The 20480-nt window shown below is 43.0% G+C and overlaps 2 protein-coding genes across 2 annotated transcripts; one reads left to right on the top strand and one right to left on the bottom strand.

Moving 5' to 3' along the window:
• Positions 1–11: 11 nt before the first annotated feature.
• Positions 12–4835, bottom strand: LOC114449613 (sodium- and chloride-dependent GABA transporter 3-like). The gene is made up of 14 exons (XM_028427422.1): positions 4790–4835; positions 3319–3489; positions 3109–3243; positions 2890–3027; positions 2720–2819; positions 2062–2194; positions 1832–1966; positions 1316–1419; positions 1103–1227; positions 919–1031; positions 707–844; positions 531–633; positions 324–424; positions 12–254 (listed from the first exon to the last, which is right to left on the bottom strand). The coding sequence occupies exons 1-14, from the start codon at positions 4833–4835 to the stop codon at positions 12–14; spliced, it is 1785 nt and encodes a 594-aa protein (XP_028283223.1).
• Positions 4836–5549: 714 nt separating this feature from the next.
• LOC114449569 (kinesin-1 heavy chain) lies at positions 5550–18565 on the top strand. Its single transcript, XM_028427331.1, has 26 exons — positions 5550–5910; positions 9585–9672; positions 9749–9822; positions 9902–10006; positions 10473–10521; positions 10782–10837; positions 10929–11016; positions 11110–11234; positions 11326–11430; positions 12830–12975; positions 13098–13246; positions 13330–13517; positions 13665–13733; positions 13907–14113; positions 14360–14503; positions 14589–14780; positions 15208–15325; positions 15492–15547; positions 15670–15779; positions 15932–16033; positions 16177–16237; positions 16329–16400; positions 16558–16662; positions 16738–16954; positions 17056–17191; positions 17697–18565. The coding sequence occupies exons 1-26, from the start codon at positions 5785–5787 to the stop codon at positions 17698–17700; spliced, it is 2892 nt and encodes a 963-aa protein (XP_028283132.1). The 5' UTR covers positions 5550–5784; the 3' UTR covers positions 17701–18565.
• Positions 18566–20480: the final 1915 nt, after the last annotated feature.

The raw sequence follows: 20480 nt of genomic DNA, 5'->3' as shown, positions 1-20480 counted from the left end.
AGCTTGATCTGTTAATAAGCTAAATGTTTTACAATGATGTCATGTATTTCTCTTGTCTCAGGAGCCTCCTCATGTGCTCTGACCTGTCTGAAGGTGCCTGGTGTCAAACACATCTGTACAGCTGCCCACAGCGGCACCATGAGGACAGAGGACAGAGTCATGGTCCATCCCAGTGTGTACGCCCAGTCAGGGTAAATGTACCAGTCGTTAATCTTGAGGTGTTTGTAATCAACCAGGTAAAAGATGAAGGAGATCTGTGAAGAAGCAGAGACTGTTTTTGTTCTTTTGATTTCTTACATGTCACATTTTGTTTTTTGGCTCACCAATGACAGCACAGGGATTATATATTTCCAGCACACTTTGAAGTAGACTGGTGGTCTGTGTCCCGTCATGTCCTCAATAATATTAATCAAGCGATCAGCACCTGGATAGAAATGATGACGTTTTGTGAAGCTAAAATGACACCTTGAACACTGTAGAAGCATAAACTGCTCTTAAATGTGACACAGTAAAAATAATATGTTGCTTACCCAAACCACATGTCAGAGCCAGACACTGACATAGAGCCATGAAATAAAGACAAGCTCTGGTTGAGCCATAGTGATCAATAAGCTGGAAAATGTAAATCCCTCCCTACAGCAAGAAGAGAAGGGATTTTAGTGTTTTGAAAACACTTCTCCTTCAATGTGCTGTCATTGTAATTCACCTTAGTGACCAGCACCAGATGTATAAAGAAGAAGATGATGCAGAAGATGAGGGCAAACATCTCGTGTCTTCTTGGTTTATAAAACAGTTTGGGAAACAGGTCGCTTACTGAGGTGAGAAAACTCTCCACTGACACAAACTGGGAACAAAATGAGAAAACTGTTCAGAGTTCTGTCCCTGAAATCTCTAAAACAACACAATGCTGTCTCTTACATGAGTGTCAACAGCCAGAAAAATGAGCATCAGGAAGAAACAGACAGTCCAGAGATGTGATAATGGCATCATCGCTGCAGCCTGGGGGTAAGCAATGAAGGCCAGACCTGGACCTGTGGAGATCAATTAAAAACACACACATGTGTTTACTGTATAAATTTGGAAGTTTAACTTTGCTGTATACCTGACTCAGTCACAGTGTCGACAGAGACGCCCTGTTTCTCTGCCATGAATCCAAGAACAGAGAAGACGACAAATCCTGCAACAAAACTGGTCCCACTGTTCAGCAGACAGATCCAGAAGCAGTCCCTGAAGGACAGAGACAGACAAGATGTCACAGAGTAAATATGGAAAAACATTGTGTAACACCCACACTGACTTGTGTTTGCAACTTTACCTGTAGCAGTCGTTGTTGTACTTGTTATAGCTGCTCAACACAATCAGATTTCCAGTGCTCACACTGAAGGAGAAGAAGATTTGAGATCCAGCCTCACCCCACACCTGGAACACAACAAAAACACAGTAAGTAGTGATCAGTGAGTTTTGTTTTCATTTTTAAAGTAAGAATCCAGATTTTCAGTGCTTCCAGGTCATGATGTGACCAAGTGACTGGCATCCTCCCACACCCTAAAGACATGCTTGTTAGGTTAATTGGTGACTCTAAATTGACTGTAGTTGATTATAAACTGTGCTCTCTTTCTTTGTCATCAGGCCCATCACCTGAGACCAAAGTTCAGCACCCTGAGGAGCCCAGAGCTATCCTGTCCTGAACCATCCTGTCTGGTAACACAGCCTGAAGGCTTCAACGTCAACAAATAAACCAAATACCAATAATAAAAAAGGATGATAGTGAACCAGTTGTTCCTGCTTCACTGTCAACATCCAGACCACTTTGTGTACATGAACAAGTTACCCTGAGGTTAGCTATGCGATTCAAGTCTGGATACAGGTAGAAGTAGATGCCTTTCCAGGCTCCAGGCAGAGTCAGTCCCCTAATGAGCAGAATCAGGAGCATCACATAGGGGAACGTGGCAGTGAAGTACACCACCTTTAAAAAAAGCAGATTATTATTTGTAGTAAAGACAACCAGAATTTATACTAAAGTTTTACTATATTTATACTAAAGTGTAACATTTCACTGACTTTTCCAGAGGACCGGACTCCTTTAAAGATGCTGAAGTAACAGAACATCCAGCAGACAAGAAGACACAAGGCCAGCTCCCAGCTCACAGTGCCCAGATCCTCAATTCCTCCAGACATGGCCAACACCCGCCGTCTGAGGGCACAGGACATGTAACAGGTACATATCATGTGAAGAAATTAATTTTTATTTTGGAATTTGACTGCTAGACTTTTTTCACTGTGTTGAATCCCTTTTTGAAAATGCTATTATGTTTGGAATGGACAAGTCAAGCCAAAGTCCAGACCTCAACCCAAATGAAGTGCTGGGAGCTTAAGTCAGAATGCCAAATAACCTCAAAGCAATGTTGACTGAAAAGCTTAACCTCAAATCATTGCTGGTGGATCTACAAGCTGTTGTACTTAGTGTTACTCACATGTTTCATGGCTTCATTTTTGCTTAAAAATAATGGAACAGTGAAAAAAGTTATGTTGTTGTATTTTCCAGCACTAAGATGCACTACAATCAGAATCAGAAACATAGAATTAAAATAGGAGGTAACATTTAAACATGACTGTACAGCACTGTTACAAACGTCTTTACAGTTTAACAAGTGTAGATGTACAGTCTTCAATAATCAATGACATTATTATTATTATTATCCAAAGATTTTAAACTCACTCCCAGAACTCTATAGCAGCAGTCGTCCTGTTGGTCAATATCGTCTGATTCGTCATATTTGTTGAGGGAGAATCTGAAATCTGTAGCTCCACACAGTCAGCTGGATTAAGACACAAACAGCGTGAGGAATTACATCAAAAAAGTGGGTGTACTAAAGAAAGACTCCATACCTGTGTTCCAGGTGTTCTGACAGCTGGCCCAGGGTAGCTGTGATCTGAATGAGAACACCAGGTAGAACAGAGCCCATGTCTGGACGATAATGTAGGTGGAGGCATACAGTCTAATTACAAGACTTGCATATCCAAATCCTAAAAAAGAGTGACATATGTCACATAGAGCTGTTTGAGCACAGCATAAGTTTTATTTTTATCTTGTCCACATGAACTCACCCTCAGCCAGAGGACACAGTTTCCTCCAGCAGGTGATGAATCCCTCCTGTGTGTACTGACCATAGGAACTCTCCAGGAGGAACAGGGGGATCCCACACAGCATTGTTAGCAGACCATATGGAACCAAAAATGCACCTAAAAACAAAGATGCATACAAGTTATTTCCCTCTTCTTGCCCCTTTTCAGCCATTAAGACCAGGTGTTATTCACCTCCACCGTTTTTGTAGCAGAGGTAAGGGAATCTCCACAGATTTCCCAGACCCACCACATGTCCTGCAGTCACCAGAACATATTCTGTCTTGTTCGCCCACTGTCCTCTGTGTTCCTGCTTCTGAAGGGCTCTTCTTCTTTCGTCTCTGTTCATCTTCTGCTGCTGCTGTGCTTAGAAAAGAAACTGTCGTACCTTCTTCAGGGTGGTTAGTTTTAATAGGCAATGAATGAAGGTGTGTCCCTGAGCATCTGCGGTGAAACAATGAATAATAATATGTTCACTGAAGAGAGGCAGTAATTTTGTGTAAAAGAAGTGTACAAGGATCAGAACGTTTGAGTCTATGTGTAGAAAGCAGAGTCCAGTTTTTACTTCCTATAACTAATCCCTGGCTGATTTTCAAATTTTGTGTTTCGTTAAACCCCGGAGTCTCTCTGATAGTCTTTCAAACTGTTCAGGGTCCATCCTGCCTCTAACCCTTTGGTGGCTGGGTTGGGCTTCATTCCTCCACGGCGTGGTGCAAGATGGAGTGGATTAGAAAATAGATGGATGGATGGAACTGTGTTTTGATGCTGGTTATTGCATTCTAGACTGTGGTTTCACTTTGAATGAAGGACATCGTTCTTGTTGACTCCTTGATTGCTGCTCTAATATTCAACCTCACACTAAAGCATGCACATTAAGGCATTGTGGCAATAGAATTAATAAATGTAATAGTTGTTTTCTTAAGCAGCCTAATGCATTACAATGAAAGTAAATCTGCACACTACAAGACTGTAATAACTAAAGCACAGCTGTCGACTAATAGGCTTAAAAGTGGATGCTGAGCCCTTTGGTACACAGTTAGGGGGGCGGGGGGGTCTGAAACAAATATGTGACACCGTAATACAAATCACCACTTTGCTGTTCTAAAAGTATCAGCACAGGACAAAGCGTGAGCTCATAATAGCTCATAGCCTTTTATTACAGCAGGAGGAGGAACAGTGGACAATGTGGCCTTTGGGGACTTGTTGCTCAGTGATAACCAGACTACCCTGTTAGCTCACGCAGCAGCAGCAGCAGCAGCAGCAGCAGCACCACACCCTTCCACTGAACACACAAGTGGGCCAGTAGAACTGGTATTTGGATTAGCTCAGCACTGTAACATGAAAAAGGATATGCCTCAGTGTTTCACACAGGGAGTGGTCTGGAAATGTGCTCCGCCGCTCGCGCTTCGCTGTGGCTTTTGCTCCATGATGGCATCTGTGGAGTGAGGTCAGACATGATGCAGTTTTATTTAGGAGGAACGCTCACAGCTGCCACAGAGCTTTTAAAGACAGCTGAGTCACAAGCTGTCTCCTGTTTGGTGCAACAATGGCAGCAGTGTTTCTGATATTTCTCCTCAAAGCATATCAGATAAATAACCGTCTGACTTTGTGTAGCAGCATGAATTATATTTGTTTCTGCTTTCCTGCAGCATATTTTTAAAAAGACCTTTGCTCTCCTGCTTCACAGTGTCAGGCACCGTGGATGTGGCCATAGCTCTGTCGGGGTTAAAGAGGTTACAAGCATGATAATCACATCCAGTGGTGTAACAAGAACCTTTCTGAGTCTGTCATCTTCAGTTTCATCCTGCTTTTTACTCCCACCCCTCTGAATTTAAGGCTCATTCTGATCTTTAACTACACAACTGCATGGGAAATAAAAAAATAGTTCTGAGTGTGGTTCCTGAATTATAATACTGTGTTACAATATGTATATGGTCTTATTATTTTAATGCAGAGCTTACCTTATGAAAATGCTGTTTCAAATGTTATTTTAAGGACCACATGGACATAACAGAAGAATTAATGCCCGACTAGATGGGATATTCTGGGGGATGGATGGGCTAAATACATTTATAATATTGTGCCTAATAGTGGAAGAAGTCTCCAAAGCCTTTGTTTTACTAAAGTAAGAATACCACAACATAAAAATACTCTATAATGATGCATTTACTGCCACTGTAGGAAGACTTATGCAACAAAAACATACTTAGGCTGTCCATTCTGTGGAGTTAAAAGTACTATTAATAAAGGACAAATGAGCAGAAAGTGCACTTTTGTTAATGCACTTCTCAGCACTGTTCATGTGTAAAATTAAATTCTAATTTTGTCCTAAAGTTTTAGTTATTTTTTGTGTTTTTGTCCCAATAACACGACGAGGAGGGGAGCGCCGGGCTGACGTCATGGTGATCCACATCCACAGCAGCAGGAGGGGCGAGGCGGCCGCTCATCCACCGGTGTCATGGCTTCCTAACAGGAGGGGGAAGCGAGTGAGAGCAAAACAAGGATTTTTGTTGTATGCCCGACAGATTATCGCCTTTTACACAACCTGAGATTGGGACTGAGGGGCTCGGCCTCCCGTTTCGCCCCCCGCGGCCGCTCCTGGGATCCAGGATATAGTTTAAATTTTTTTATCGGTGAATTTCCATTCGTAAACCGTGGAAGATGGCCGACCCGGCGGAGTGCACCATCAAAGTGATGTGCCGTTTTAGGCCCCTGAACAGCTCGGAGGTGACCAGAGGCGATAGATACATTCCCAAATTTCAAGGGGAAGACACAGTTGTAATTGGGGTGAGTGATTTCTTGTTGACGATGTTTGGACAGCGCTCGGACAGAGCCCTCTGGCACGGTCAGCAGTACGCCATTTTTGATTGTCTTGGAGCTACGGTAGTTAGCGCCTTAGCTTGTTAGCTAACGTTAGCAGAACTGACCTGCTCACCGTTGCGTTGTTGGGTTGGCCCTCAACTGCACCAACCTCTGCCGCAACCAAACATTATTTAATATCGTTTTATTTATTCGGTTTTCAGTTCGTGGGCGATAATGGTGGGATTTAATTTCAGACGCTCACGTTGCCTGTAGCGTAAAATGTCAGTATTCGCAGTTGCCCTGTCATGGCTAGCGAGCTGTCATTCAACAAAGCCACAAACACATCGGGGGCTGACATAGGTTAGAGTCGCCAGCGCCTCCGTCCCAATCCGGCCTGCTATTCACTGCAGTGCTATCACAATATTAACTATTAAGCAGCCGTGCATCTGTAACTATAAAGCCATTAATTATGAACAGTTTGCGTCAGCATAAAACGTAAGCCAGCTTTGATTTCGTAGCGGCTAACAGACTGTTGGCTAGCAGGCTAGGCCAGCTGGTAGTTGACAGATTAGCCGGCCTTGGCTAGCTGGCTAGTTTTAATACTGGTGCTTAATTTAAGCTAACATTAGCTATCTGACCAGCTGGCTTTATAACCAACCCTTATGTTGAAGTTGGATATACTGGATATAAAAAGGGAAAGAAATGTTGATTCAATTTTATCAATAGGAAACAGACAATGGCATCGTCAACATAATGAAACAGGGAGTGGGCATCAAATTATATAGAGGCAGCTGGATTATGTTGGCCTGGGCACTTGGTAGATAATCATACTTGCAGTTTTGGACTGGTTTGTTGTCCTTAGTGTGATTAGCCCTCCAATTATACAGCAGTTGATAAGGATAAAAGTCATGGGCAGCATGACAAAAGAAGGAAATGCCTTCACTGATGCAGCACCATGTTACCTCCACTTTACTGCTTTAACAAAGAACTTGGCCAGAGGTCTGTCTGAAAAACATGTGCATATTTGATGCTTTGTCATTAGAGGGAATTATAAATTCTGGTGTGGTGCCTTAACATGCCACCGTCTCTGAATGGAGGGATTAAAGGAAACTGTTTGGCCTTTTTTTGGGGCCTTACGACTTGTAATTAGAAAGCATACAAGTCATGCTGATGTCTTGGGATGCAAACATGTAGTCGGTAGTTAAAAACGTAGTTAAACATTAGTTTTCCTTAGTGACAACCTGTGTGTCTGTCTTTGGACTTTGGTATAGAAACAGCTTTAAAATTGTTTTACAAAGCGGTAGAAACACATCTTGAATGACACCGTTTAGCTGAGTAGATATGTCATAGTTTGAGATAAACTTCAAAGTGTGGTGTTGAAAATAAAGCACAATAAAACTGAACATTTTCCGTCACCCAAAACAGTGAAAACCATTAGAGCTGTGGCGACTTCATAGGATTATTTTTGACAATGACTTTGGGCCTTCTTACTAATAGCACGCCTATTTTCTCCTTAAAGCATGACAGGGCCCTGCCCAGTCCAGAGTGCCAGTCATAGTGCCAAAATGCCAGTGCAGATTGTCAGAGGGGGCAAGTGTTGCAAGCCAGAAGCAAGTCACCTCTGCTGGTGCATCTGCTTGGAGAAGTACAGCACATAAGCAGCAGCACAGGCCTCCAGAGTAATCCCTCTGTGTTTTCTCTCTTGGTTACCAGCTGTTGGACCAATCAGAGCAGGCATTTGGCCGCTCACTGGGCAATCTCTCTGGGTGGGGAGGGTATTTATTATGGTGATGTGCTTTGTTTTTCACATGCTCTTAGCCACTGTGAGTGAATCTCTTAGCTTGTGTGTTTTTATCCCTTTTGAAACAAACTGGGGCGTGGACTGGCGCTCGAGCTGACCACAGTGCCTGTTATAAATACATCTGCCAAGCGGGTTCACCAGGCTTTGATGCTCTCTGTTATATTAGTTTGCATTCAGGAAGATTGTTGTGGAGTAGTACATCCTTATTCAGCTGTGGCTCACATTGGCAGAGAGCTTCCAGATGAGATGGCATGGGTGGTGTAACTAGCTCAATGTGCCAGGCTAGCTTTGCCAGCACAGAGTGAGCGTGCAGCAGGTGAATTATTTATGCTTCTGTTTCCTCTCTGCAAGTTGTACACAGAACGATCTAGTCATGCTTGCTTTGCTGTCACTATTTCTATTTTCATGCTGGTGGTTAGGACGCACAACAAGAACAGCACTGAGCTACTTTTAGACAGTGTAGTGGTGGAAGTGCGTGAGAGAGATAAAAGGAAAAAAGGATTAGAGAGTTAAGTAAAAGTGTTCCTTCCACATTTGAACAAATAAATAAGGTAATAACCACCTGCTTCCCTGTCAGAAATGTTTTCTTAATGAAAACACTTGATAAGAATGCAAAGATTTCATACATCAAACCAGAAGAATCATGGTGATGCTGCAGAATAACCCTGCTCCTGTTCTCAATAGCCTGTCCTGAGCAGTATCATAACAAAGCCAGCAGCAGGGAGAATCGTGAAATGCTTTAACAAAACATTTCACTGTAATTACAAATTCAGCCAGTAATCCCATTAGACAGAAGTGTAGGTAATGAGGTCGGTAGGAGCAGTAACAATGAGGACTTTAAACCCAGGCCGCGCTATTGTTTCCTGACAGTGTCTGGCAGTCCTGATAGTGGCTCTGTGCGGGACAGGGTTAATTGCCAGGATGTGGCTAGCTGGAGTGAATTACAAACGTCTTAAGATGCTGCTGCTCTGTGTTGCAGAGAGCTGAACTTGTGACGTGACCGTCTGTCAGGCGGGATTATGAGCCGAGGTGCAAACTGAGGACATCTCGGCTGTAGTCGTCTGAATAATTGTGTTGAATGTTCTTTAGTATTTGACGCCAAGCTGTGACACATTTGCAGTTTCACTTTAAATTATGAACGTGTTTACTTGTACTACCCGCCCCTACCTGGTAAGCCCTTAATCAGTGATGCCTTCAAGGTGACACCAGCTGCTTGTCAACATTCTCTGCTTAGACAGGTGTTAACACACAGTCTGACAATAACTAAGCTACTGCCTCTAAGACGAGTGTGTTCTTCACACTCCTGATGTAACATTAATGGGGTTTTTCTTGTCCTTATACTTTAATAGATCACAAATAAACTGCTCTTATTCAGCTGGAGACAAGATGAGTCAACAGGGACCACAACCTTCCAAAGACAGTACGCCACCCTGGATGAACCTTAGAATTGCTTGTAGCATCGGTTTTATTCCCTGCATTTGCCATCCTAACTCCAGCTATTGATCGCCATCTCTCACAGGAATTGTACTTTGAAGTCTTACTAGCTCATGGAATATCACAGTCAGATACAAGATGCTCGTTTGATGGGAAGGATGTAAATCAGTACTAAAACCTTAGGGTACTGTGTAGTTAATTTGAAATGTTTTGCAGAGAGGCATTTAAACATGATAAGAGAAGTAGTATCAGGTGAGGGGATGACCTTCAGAGGTGGACTGGACTGTAGCTGGTTGAAAACAGGTTGTGGTGTAGCACACCTCCTCCTAAAAAGCTTTTCTATCAGGAAAATATGGTATGTTGTTATTTTTATAGTATAAGATTGATTGCTTTTATACTGATCTTGCACTTTGTTTTCTTCCAGGGTAAACCGTACATGTTTGACAGAGTGTTTCAGTCAAACACAACACAAGAACAAGTGTACAACGCCTGTGCCCAAAAGATTGTAAAAGGTGAGGCTTGAGTTCAAAAAGTGCAAAAACCATTGTTGGGTCATTGTTTCACTGATTTCTCTGCGGTGTCTTGAAGATGTCCTGGAGGGATACAACGGAACCATTTTTGCGTACGGGCAGACATCTTCTGGCAAAACACACACAATGGAGGTAAGGGTGACTTCTAACATATTGTCTCTGGAATGAAGTATGTGACGCAACATTACACCAACGCTCGATGTGTTTGCAGGGGAATCTCCATGACACAGATTCAATGGGCATCATCCCCAGGATAGTGCAAGATATTTTCAACTACATTTATTCCATGGATGAAAACCTGGAGTTTCATATCAAAGTAAGCAAAACTGACTTTATTTGTCTTGTGCAACACTAAACCCCAAAGACTGGAATTGTGTAGATATGTCACTATGCTCAGAGCGAAGTTGTGGTCGATAACTGACGAGAACTGAGTGCTAGAAACACGAAATGTACTTCTCCTTTTTCTATTACTTAGCATTTCTTTCCTGAGACCATACGAGTGACAGAGAGGGCAGATGTGTAACAGGTCACTTTGTACTGCAGTATCATATTTCCTGGCTGACCCATCTTCCTGAGCTCTGCTCTCATGCTGCAGATCATGTCTTTAATATATGTTTCTTTTGCTATTATAACATCTCTAGTTACAAAACTTTAATGCAACAAATTTGAAAATCATAACATTCTTTACACTTTAGATGTTGACGTCCTGTGGATGTTTTTATATCTGTATTCATTTGGATTTGTTTGCATAATACATAATAAGGTTCTTCTTCTGTTGACAGGTTTCATATTTTGAAATCTACTTAGACAAGATCCGGGACCTTTTGGATGGTAAGTTGCTGTGATGGTGGCGCAAACACTGAATCACTCAGCTGACAGAGAGCTGTTGCTGAAAGGCTTAAAATGTGGAAAAAATAAAGAATATTTCTATAAGGGAATATTTTCTGTTAAGGGCCTAATTGATTCAAACTAACAGTAGATGAAGCCCTCGGGCAGGTATTAATACTGTACAACTACATGCCATGTAATGTCCAAATGTTGACACGCTCACATGGTTTTTGTGTTAAGTTAACCTCTCCTCTTATTTCTAGTGTCAAAGACAAATTTGTCAGTGCATGAAGACAAAAACAGAGTACCCTATGTTAAGGTGAGACCTACCCTCCTGTTACATGTCAAAGATCTGGTAAAACCTGTTTCAGAAGACTCTTAACTACATGTTGTACGTTTGTTTTTTAAAGGGCTGCACTGAGAGATTTGTCTGCAGCCCAGACGAGGTGATGGACACGATTGATGAAGGAAAATCCAACAGACATGTAGCAGTTACAAGTAAGAGTTTGTCTGACACCTTCATAGGCACCTAGACTGTAAATCCATCGACTGTAAGTGTGAACTGAGTGTCATGTGTCATTCCTCCCTCAGACATGAATGAGCACAGCTCCAGGAGTCACAGCATCTTCCTAATAAATGTAAAACAGGAGAACACTCAGACGGAGCAGAAGCTCAGTGGGAAGCTCTACTTGGTGGATCTGGCTGGTAGTGAAAAGGTACATTTATCATAAACTATTGTTAATGTTTATTGTCCACTTACAGTTCACCCTGAGCTCATATTACAGTTGGCTCTTTGTATTTTTTCAGGTCAGTAAAACAGGTGCAGAGGGAGCTGTGCTGGATGAAGCCAAGAACATCAACAAGTCCCTGTCCTCCCTGGGAAACGTCATCTCTGCGTTGGCTGAAGGAACGGTCAGTACATCGACTTCAGCTCATTAGCCATTTGGAGATTCATCTGTTGATTATTGTGTTTTAAATTTAGAACACCATGCCATTGCTATTAAGCTTATTCAGGTCTAATTTAACTGTAAATGTGGCAGGCCTTCTGTGCTGTTGATCAGCTAGCCTGGTTTGTTCTGTGGCTCATATGTTTCAGCCATCTACAGGTCCTTTGTGCTGCAGAAATAAGCTGAGCAGATAAAGATGTCCCCCCAAGCAGCGTTTGGTTACTGATTTCACTCTTTTCACTTTGATCAACAGTTGGTTTGTTCTGCAGCTTATTCGCTCTGTAAACAACCTGGGGCGGATGCTGCTGATGTTTTTGTGATGGTCTAAAACAATGAGCTCTTGTTACTCTCTCTGTTTCTCTCTGTGAGCACAACATTAGCTTTTTGTATCAACTCATTATATATCAGGCTACCATGTAACTGCTGTCCAGTTTGAACAAACTCCTGAGAGCTGTAACAAGTCATTACATCCTGATGGCTCAGGGCTGGTGAAACCACAGGCCTAATTTACAGCTTATATCAGCAGCAGGATTTCAGAGTATGATATTGCAGCTTAGAGAGCACTAGACAGTTATGCATATTTTATTACATATGTGAATGAGGTGTGACTAATCTGGCCTGAGACCCCGTTTACACATAGCCGGGTATTTTGAAAAACGAATATTTCCTTCCCTCCGTTTTCCAAAATAACATCATGCACACATCATCGTTTTCAAAAAAGTTTCCGGTTACATTAACCCTGCATAAATACGCTCCCAAGAGCAGTCATAACTACGCCAGGCCTGTGGGTGGCAGTGTAGGCAGAAGGAGAAAGCCGTGCAAGCCAATCAGAAGCCTCATTGACGCAGTCTGGCTCTTTGTGTCAGAAGTTGTTCCAAAATTGCTGAACCTGGAGACCTAACATAAGAGGAGCTGTATTTACAAATGCAAACACACTGACAGATTGCTTCCATTACTAGACTACAGCTGCTCTGGCAGCCGTACTACACAAAAAAAGGTTGCATGAACTGACGCACAGACTGCCGCAAAGTCTGTTTTTCTCAGTTTTTGTCAGTTCACATTGAGACGTGAATGAAGCGTTTTCCAAAATCTCCACTTTTGCCAGAGTTTTTAGGAAGATTCGTTTTCAGAGGCGAAAACTCAGTTTATGTGGAAATGAAAGGCACAGAGGAAGTCTTCGTTTTTCAAAATATGTGTAAACGGGGCCTGAGACAGAAACAGTACACACCCACTTCTAGAGTCCATTTTCAGTCTTGAACCTCAGTAAATTGTCCACACACCATGTCATCATCATCACCACTGTCAGGTGTCATTTCTTATTAGGTATGTATTGTATGTATTTATTTTGTGTTTTATCCTCCCAGGCATACATCCCCTACCGAGACAGCAAGATGACACGTATCCTGCAGGACTCGCTGGGTGGTAACTGTCGAACCACCATCGTCATCTGCTGCTCGCCTTCCTCCTATAATGAGGCCGAAACCAAATCCACCCTTATGTTTGGACAGAGGTTAGTAGGCTAGTAGAGGCACAATAATGATATCTTGTTGGTCTCATTGAGTTCATTTTTTGTTGGAATGTTCATCATTGGTATTCTTATAGAGGATTTTTCTTTCTTTTTTCTACAACCAGAGCAAAGACCATCAAGAACACAGTCTGTGTGAACATTGAGCTGACGGCCGAGCAGTGGAAGCAGAAGTATGAGAGGGAGAAGGAGAAGAATAAGACCCTGAGGAACACCATCACCTGGCTGGAGAATGAGCTCAATCGCTGGAGGAATGGTGAGATGTGAACCCGCTCACTGTTTTGCTGACCAAATACCAGCTGTCCTCCTGACAATATGTCTTCTCATATTTCACCTAAGGTGAGAGCGTGCCTGTGGAGGAGCAGTTTGACAAGGAGAAGGCCAACGCAGAGGTACTGGCCCTGGACAATATACTTAATGACAAGCCAGCGTCCACGCCCAATGTGCCCGGGGTTCGTCTTACTGATGTGGAGAAGGACAAGTGTGAGGCTGAGCTGGCCAAGCTGTACAAGCAGCTGGATGATAAGGTGAGGGACGACACATAACACAAGTCTCAGTCAGCCTCAGTTGTTAAATCAGAATGATCCTTCTTTGATTTATCACCGTCTGTCACTTTGTATGACCTGGAGTACTGATATGAATGCTAATGCTGCTGTTGTGTTTGCACTATACAGGATGAAGAAATCAACCAGCAGAGCCAGCTGGCTGAGAAGCTGAAGCAGCAGATGCTGGACCAGGAGGAGGTGAGTACTGGAGGTCTGACAGCTGGAGGGAAGTGAACTCATGATCTTTGTGTAAAGAAAAACACATAAAGCTCCCAGGGAGGTCAGGTTGTGTTAATATTTGTCTTCCTGATACATTTGAAAACAAAAAAAATAAAAATAAAACAAGAAACTGATTCTTTCCTCTCTCACAGCTTCTAGCCTCCTCCCGGCGTGACCACGAAAACCTCCAGTCAGAGCTGAACCGCCTGCAGGCAGAGAATGAAGCCTCCAAGGAGGAGGTGAAGGAGGTGCTCCAGGCTCTAGAGGAGCTGGCCGTCAACTATGATCAGAAGAGCCAGGAGGTGGAAGACAAGACTAAGGAGTTTGAGGCCATCAGCGAGGAGCTCAATCAGAAATCGGTGAGCCAGAGAAAGATATTAGAGCGCCCAAAAAAAATCTCTGATGCTGTAACTGTCGAGCGGCTACTACACACCTGGATCCATGCTGTTTATATTGGTTAACAGTTATATGTGTTGTTTACTGCTGCTGCAGTGTGTCTAGAGAACGTATCTTACGGTTTATATGCCACAGTCAACTTAAGTACCAGCGAATAATAAAAACATACTGTGTGTATTTGGCGATTAAAATCTTCTCTTTCTTTGCAGTCCATTCTGTCGTCCCTGGACTCTGAGCTCCAGAAGCTGAAGGAAATGTCCAACCACCAGAAGAAGAGGGTGACTGAGATGATGTCATCACTTCTCAAAGACCTGGCTGAGATTGGCATCGCTGTAGGCAGCAATGACATCAAGGTATAAGGATGTTCAGGTGTCGGATGTTTTTTCCTTTTCCTTCTTCATAAACATGGTAGATCACTTTCCTCCTCCTCACTTTCAGCAACACGATGGCGGCAGCGGTCTGATAGATGAAGAGTTCACGGTTGCTCGTCTGTACATCAGCAAGATGAAGTCAGAAGTGAAGACGATGGTGAAGCGCTGCAAGCAGCTGGAGAGCACCCAGTCAGAAAGCAACAAGAAGATGGATGAGAATGAGAAGGAGCTGGCTGCCTGCCAGCTGCGCATCTCTCAGGTACAGAGGAACTCAGGCTGACTTGACATAAACAGGTGCCCATGGTACGCCGGCTCAGGGAACGTCTAATGAAGATAAATTAACGCCTTTTGTTTTATTACTATAATAGTTCCATTCATGATTGTTAAGACAATACTTCATAATGTAAGTGAGAGATTCTTCCTCTCGCTGCTCCAGCAGTCTAGATATTTATTTTTTTACCATCATTTGGATCAGTGCTGCGGAATCTACGTTCACAAATAGTCCTTATTAATTAGAGGCTGTGTACAGTTTAGTAGCCTCTACAAAAATTAGGCAATTCTTCCTCTATTATGTGTTTTTTTTTAAAAATGCTTGTTTATTACTTGCGAACTGGGGATGGTTAGTTTGTGAGACCGACATGCAAAGATTGTGCATATGTAACGTTTCTTGTTTTATTGTTCTCCAGCATGAGGCTAAAATCAAGTCCCTGACTGAGTACCTGCAGAATGTGGAACAGAAGAAGAGGCAGCTGGAGGAGAACGTGGACTCTCTCAATGAGGAGCTTGTCAAGCTCAGTGCTCAGGGTATGTCACAACATGATGAAGCAGCAAACAAACACTTAGGCACATATTCTACTCCTCTAAGTGTAGGCTACAGTTTCTGTTAGATCCATTATTTGGAGTCCTTTTTTCAAACAAGTGTTTGAGTGAATTACACCTGATTAAACTGAGATGTGTTTGTATTTTACAGAGAAGGTCCATGCTATGGAGAAGGAAAATGAGATCCAGACTGCCAATGAAGTCAAGGTATGCCCTTCATTCCCATCGAACAGGATGCATGAGAGCAGTTTACAGACGGGAGAGAAGATTGTTAAATGTCCAAATGTCAAATTTAGTAATGTATTTAATCTGTTGATGTCTGTTTTCAGGAAGCGGTGGAGAAGCAGATCCAGTCCCACCGTGAAGCTCACCAGAAACAGATCAGCAGCCTGAGAGATGAACTGGATAACAAGGAGAAGCTCATCACCGAGCTGCAGGAGTAAGACTTTAATATCTGCTGCCGTCAGTGCTGCTTTACTGAAGAGATAACGACAGGATTACATGTTTACACACTGAATTCCTTAATCCTTAGAATAATTCCAAGCCTTTTATATAAATAAATACATCATTATCTTATTTTGTTTCTCCCAGTCTGAACCAGAAGATCATGCTGGAGCAGGAGAGGCTCAGAGTGGAGCATGAGAAACTCAAATCCACCGATGAGGAGAAGAGCCGCAAGCTGCACGAGCTCACGTAAGATTTACACATGCACACACTACTGTCCACTGGATGCACACACTACTGTCCACTGGCCACCATTAGCCGCATTGCTCAGCTCACAGACTCTGTAGAACTCCCAATTCTGATCAATATTGCTGTCTTTTATTGTCCTTCAGGGTGATGCAGGACAGAAGAGAGCAGGCCCGACAGGACCTGAAGGGGCTGGAAGAGACAGTGGTAAGTTCATGAAGAAAGCAGCAGTAAAGGACAAGAGCCAAATAATTTTGTATACATACATCTAAAATCCGCTTGTCCATCTTCATTCCAGGCCAAGGAGCTACAGACTCTGCACAACCTGAGGAAACTCTTTGTGCAGGACCTGGCCACCAGAGTGAAAAAGGTGAGCCTGAATACCAACTACGGCTGATAGCTGTGTCTAACAACTTATGAGCTTGAGATTTCATGACTAAAACTACTACAGCCAGCGTGTGGCGGTCACACAGACACAGGTGTGTACTGTATGTTGTTTATAATTGTGTGTTCTGTATTTTGTGCAGAGCGCTGAGATGGACTCGGACGACACAGGGGGGAGTGCAGCACAGAAACAGAAAATCTCCTTTCTTGAGAACAATCTTGAGCAGCTCACCAAGGTTCACAAACAGGTATGAGTTCAATCCGCTCCTCCGAGAACACATTTTACTTTTCACTCTGCTAAACCAATACAAATTGTCCCCCAGCTGGTGCGTGATAATGCAGACCTGCGCTGTGAGCTTCCTAAACTGGAAAAGCGTCTTCGTGCTACGGCTGAGCGGGTCAAGGCCTTGGAGTCTGCTTTGAAGGAAGCCAAGGAGAACGCTGCCCGTGACCGCAAGCGCTACCAGCAGGAGGTGGACCGCATCAAGGAGGCAGTGAGGGCCAAGAACATGGCCAGGAGGGGGCACTCAGCCCAGATCGGTAGGTTGGATGGACGGACTGGAAAGTCAAGAGAATGAGAAATTCTAATTAATTTATGCCATTGTCAGAGCCGGTACTCAGTCTCCTCTTCCTCTATTTAGCCAAACCCATCAGGCCTGGGCAGCAGCCTGTGGCATCACCCACCCACCCCAACATCAACCGCAGCGGCGGAGGCTTCTACCAGAACAGCCAGACAGTGTCTATCAGGGGAGGAGGCAACAGCAAGCCCGACAAAAAGTAAGCTGAAAGTTTTTTAAGGGAAGAAGAGAGTTTAAACTTTAAAGAGGGTAAAACTCTGTGGGCTCTGAGGGCAGCTGCAAAATTGTGAGATTGTTTTCAGATAGAAAAATCTCAATTCATAGCCGACCAAACTTTACGCCCTCATGGGTTCATCTCTCCCGATTCTTTTCAATCTCTTTTTTTTGTTTGCTGGTTGTCTTTGTCTTGCTGAAAACGGTGTTGTCCATTGTTTACCTCTAACATCAACTGGACAGACACAGGTATATAGTATGGAAGCACTGAACTGTCATGCTAGAAAGATTTAAAATGGTGTCACATTGTAATGTAATGGGTTTCTAGTTATAACCAGACCGTGTGCTGGTCAGTATTCAGGTCGTTAGCTTCCTCTTTTGGTGCCTAAAGAGACAGCTGGTACCTTAAACCTGGATGATTGTTGTGGTAGTTGTGTTTGCATGAAGTCTGACATTCACTCACTAACTCCCCCTTCCTTCTTTGTCTTTAGCTGAGGAGCAGGACAGAGGGATGACACCACAGAAGAAGTTAATATCACACCCCCGCCCACCCCAACAACCTGTCATTCCATTACAGCGAACGGGCTCCTCGTCGCTGCTTTGAAGGAGTTTCAGAATTATAAATATATATATAAATATTCCCGGCCTGTACAGCTCCGATCCCCACGCCACCCCTAAAGACACCCCACTCTCCCTGAGTTCTACTCATGAGTTATCTCCTTTTCTCTTACTGGATATAATAAAAAAAAGACAATTTTAATTTACGAGAAGGCAACAGGATAATATTCTTATTCACTGAAACCAAACGCAGTCTTGAAGTGCAGCAGCCTTGGCGAGCGAAACCGTGCGCGACCCGAACGTGTAGCTTCGGCTTCGTTTTTGTTTTGCACAGTCTGTCATCATCCGTTGTCGTCGTGCGAGTAGTTCTGCACTGTGCCAAGCTGAATGTAACAGAGCAAGATCTGAAAAAAACACATAAAAATATACACAAAAAAGACCAAAAAATGCATAAATAAAGGAGAGCAGACCCTACCACCAGAAAAAGCTTGACCTTATACGCTAACCTCTGTACATTTCATCATTATTATTACTGGTTGTTAACCACACTTTTCTCTGAATAGATTTTACATGCTTCTTTAAGGAAAAAAAACGACAAAAAACTGTTTTGAATCGACTAGATGGCGTTGAGCACTACTGTTCTGTCCGGTCTTGTTGTACAGATGTAAAATTGGCACTGCTGCACATGTTTCCTGGGAGAGAACGCTATAAGAAAACAGCAGGAAAAAGAAGAAATAAAAAAAAAAAAAAAAAAAGAATAGAAAAGCCAAGATGTGTGACAGTGTACTGTAGATGTATTTAACTAAATACCTGTGGAGGCCAATTGTTTTTATCATTAAGTTAAAATCAAACCTATACTCGTCATTGGTGACTTCATGGGAACGATGTAAAGAATGTTGAAGGAAGGAAAGAGGAGAATGATCCGGTTAACACAACCAACTTCCACCTGTTAGCATAGCCTATGCTACGTAGCTACATGCACTGTTTATACTTCTCTCAGTGGGTAAAAATGCTGTTAATGGACGTTATTTATATCTCTGCACAGTGGAGCACATAGACCGCAGGCATATAGACTGAGATAGCACACACACACACACAATGCTCGTCCTGTCCTAGCTGGGTCTCCGTCACGCTCGCCTCCTTTCACTCACATATTCAGGACCTTTTTCTTTTTTGTTGCGGAGATCTCCTTTCGTTTGAAGATTTCTTTTCAAGGGTGCCTCACTTCTTCCTCTCCTCCTCCTGCACACAAACCTGCACCCTTTTTTGTTGTTGTCCTTCCTTTTTAATGTCACCTATAAACTGTACACGCCCTGTTGGTTGTAAATTTGCAGAAAGCCATGTGTTATGCTGGGTTTAATGTACTGTATCTCTCTCATTGTTCCATAGATGGTGTAGATTTACGTTTGAAATTTAGAGGGGGTTGACGGGTGGGGGGGGGGGGGGTGTGTGGATGGGTTGGACCTTTGCCGCTTGATCAGCCAGTCGGGGAGAGCAGGGTCTGAAATTGCACAATAATCTTCTGTCATCATCTGGAGGAGGGGTTTATTTAAGTAAGTCTAGCCCGGGGGTGTAGGATTTATTTTGTGATTTTGTTGTTTGTATTTTTAGTGTTTTTTCTTTTGTCATGATTTTTATCCCATCACAGCTTCTTTTTTTTAACCCTGTGAAGCATCATCAGCTAAAGAGCTTGTTGTGATTGTAACCCCAGCATGAGAACACTAACATCTTGTGCAAGTGCAATATACTGTAAAATACACTGTACATCAGTCAGCTGGCAGGTGTGATCAGGGTGTGTCTGCAGCGGCAGTCCTGCCACACCTCTTCTGTCGGCTTTTGTTACTCTAGCTTCTGTTTGGGTTTTTTTTTTCTCACTGAAGGCTTCGCTCTTTCCAAAAAGTTGATTCTGAGGTTTTCTTCTCTTTAAACTGTAACTGTTGTAATGGACAGCTGCACAGGATTGCAGATTTAAAGACAAAGTTAAGAACCTGTCAGTGGGAAAACAGACAGATACTAGTGGAACAAATGGAGCAAAAAAGGAGGGGTAGGATTTCGGCTTTGACTCAAAAAGGTGTCTTTACTAGAACCTGTCATCTTGTAACAGAGACGTTGGGTTTAAAAGCACTTCTTCACAGAAAAAACACTCCACATGTGACTGGAGGGACAAAAAAGACGTTTCCAAAGCCCTGCAAATACAACTACTTGTTCACAGCAGTTAATCGCCACAGTACAAATTATGTGTCTCCGACAGGACAGTGTTGTTTATACTCTCTGTGTAAGCTTCTAGATTAGTTACAGCGTGGACCTCGAAATGTTTGACCTTCCACCAAAACTGGATCTGAAATGAGGGGAGGGGGGGAAACAGTAAATGAATACAGCAAAGGATACTGGTGGTGTTTACGTGGATTCAATTTTGCATTAATTCTAAATTAAAAGAACAAAAGTGTAGCCACTTTTTTTATTACTGTGTAATAGTTGGTCAATTTTAAAAGGGCAGTTTTGGGGATCCATCAGTAGACTAGGTACTGGATCATTCCTGGAGAACTGGGGCACAAACAGCAGGGCTCTGATATGGACGGAGGCGGGAAGTTAATGAGATCACAGTTGTGGATTGACTGCATGATGTAAATGTATGTGTGATTAAATAATTATGAGAAAAGTTCTCTGTCTCTTCATGTGGAGTTTGTATCACGCTGCCATAATGTTTTTAAGGACGT

Source organism: Parambassis ranga, chromosome 17, assembly GCF_900634625.1.
Source record: "Parambassis ranga chromosome 17, fParRan2.1, whole genome shotgun sequence".
Taxonomy (NCBI): domain Eukaryota; kingdom Metazoa; phylum Chordata; class Actinopteri; family Ambassidae; genus Parambassis; species Parambassis ranga.
Note: the sequence above shows the minus strand (reverse complement) of the source record. Positions and strands in the feature narration are given on the sequence as shown.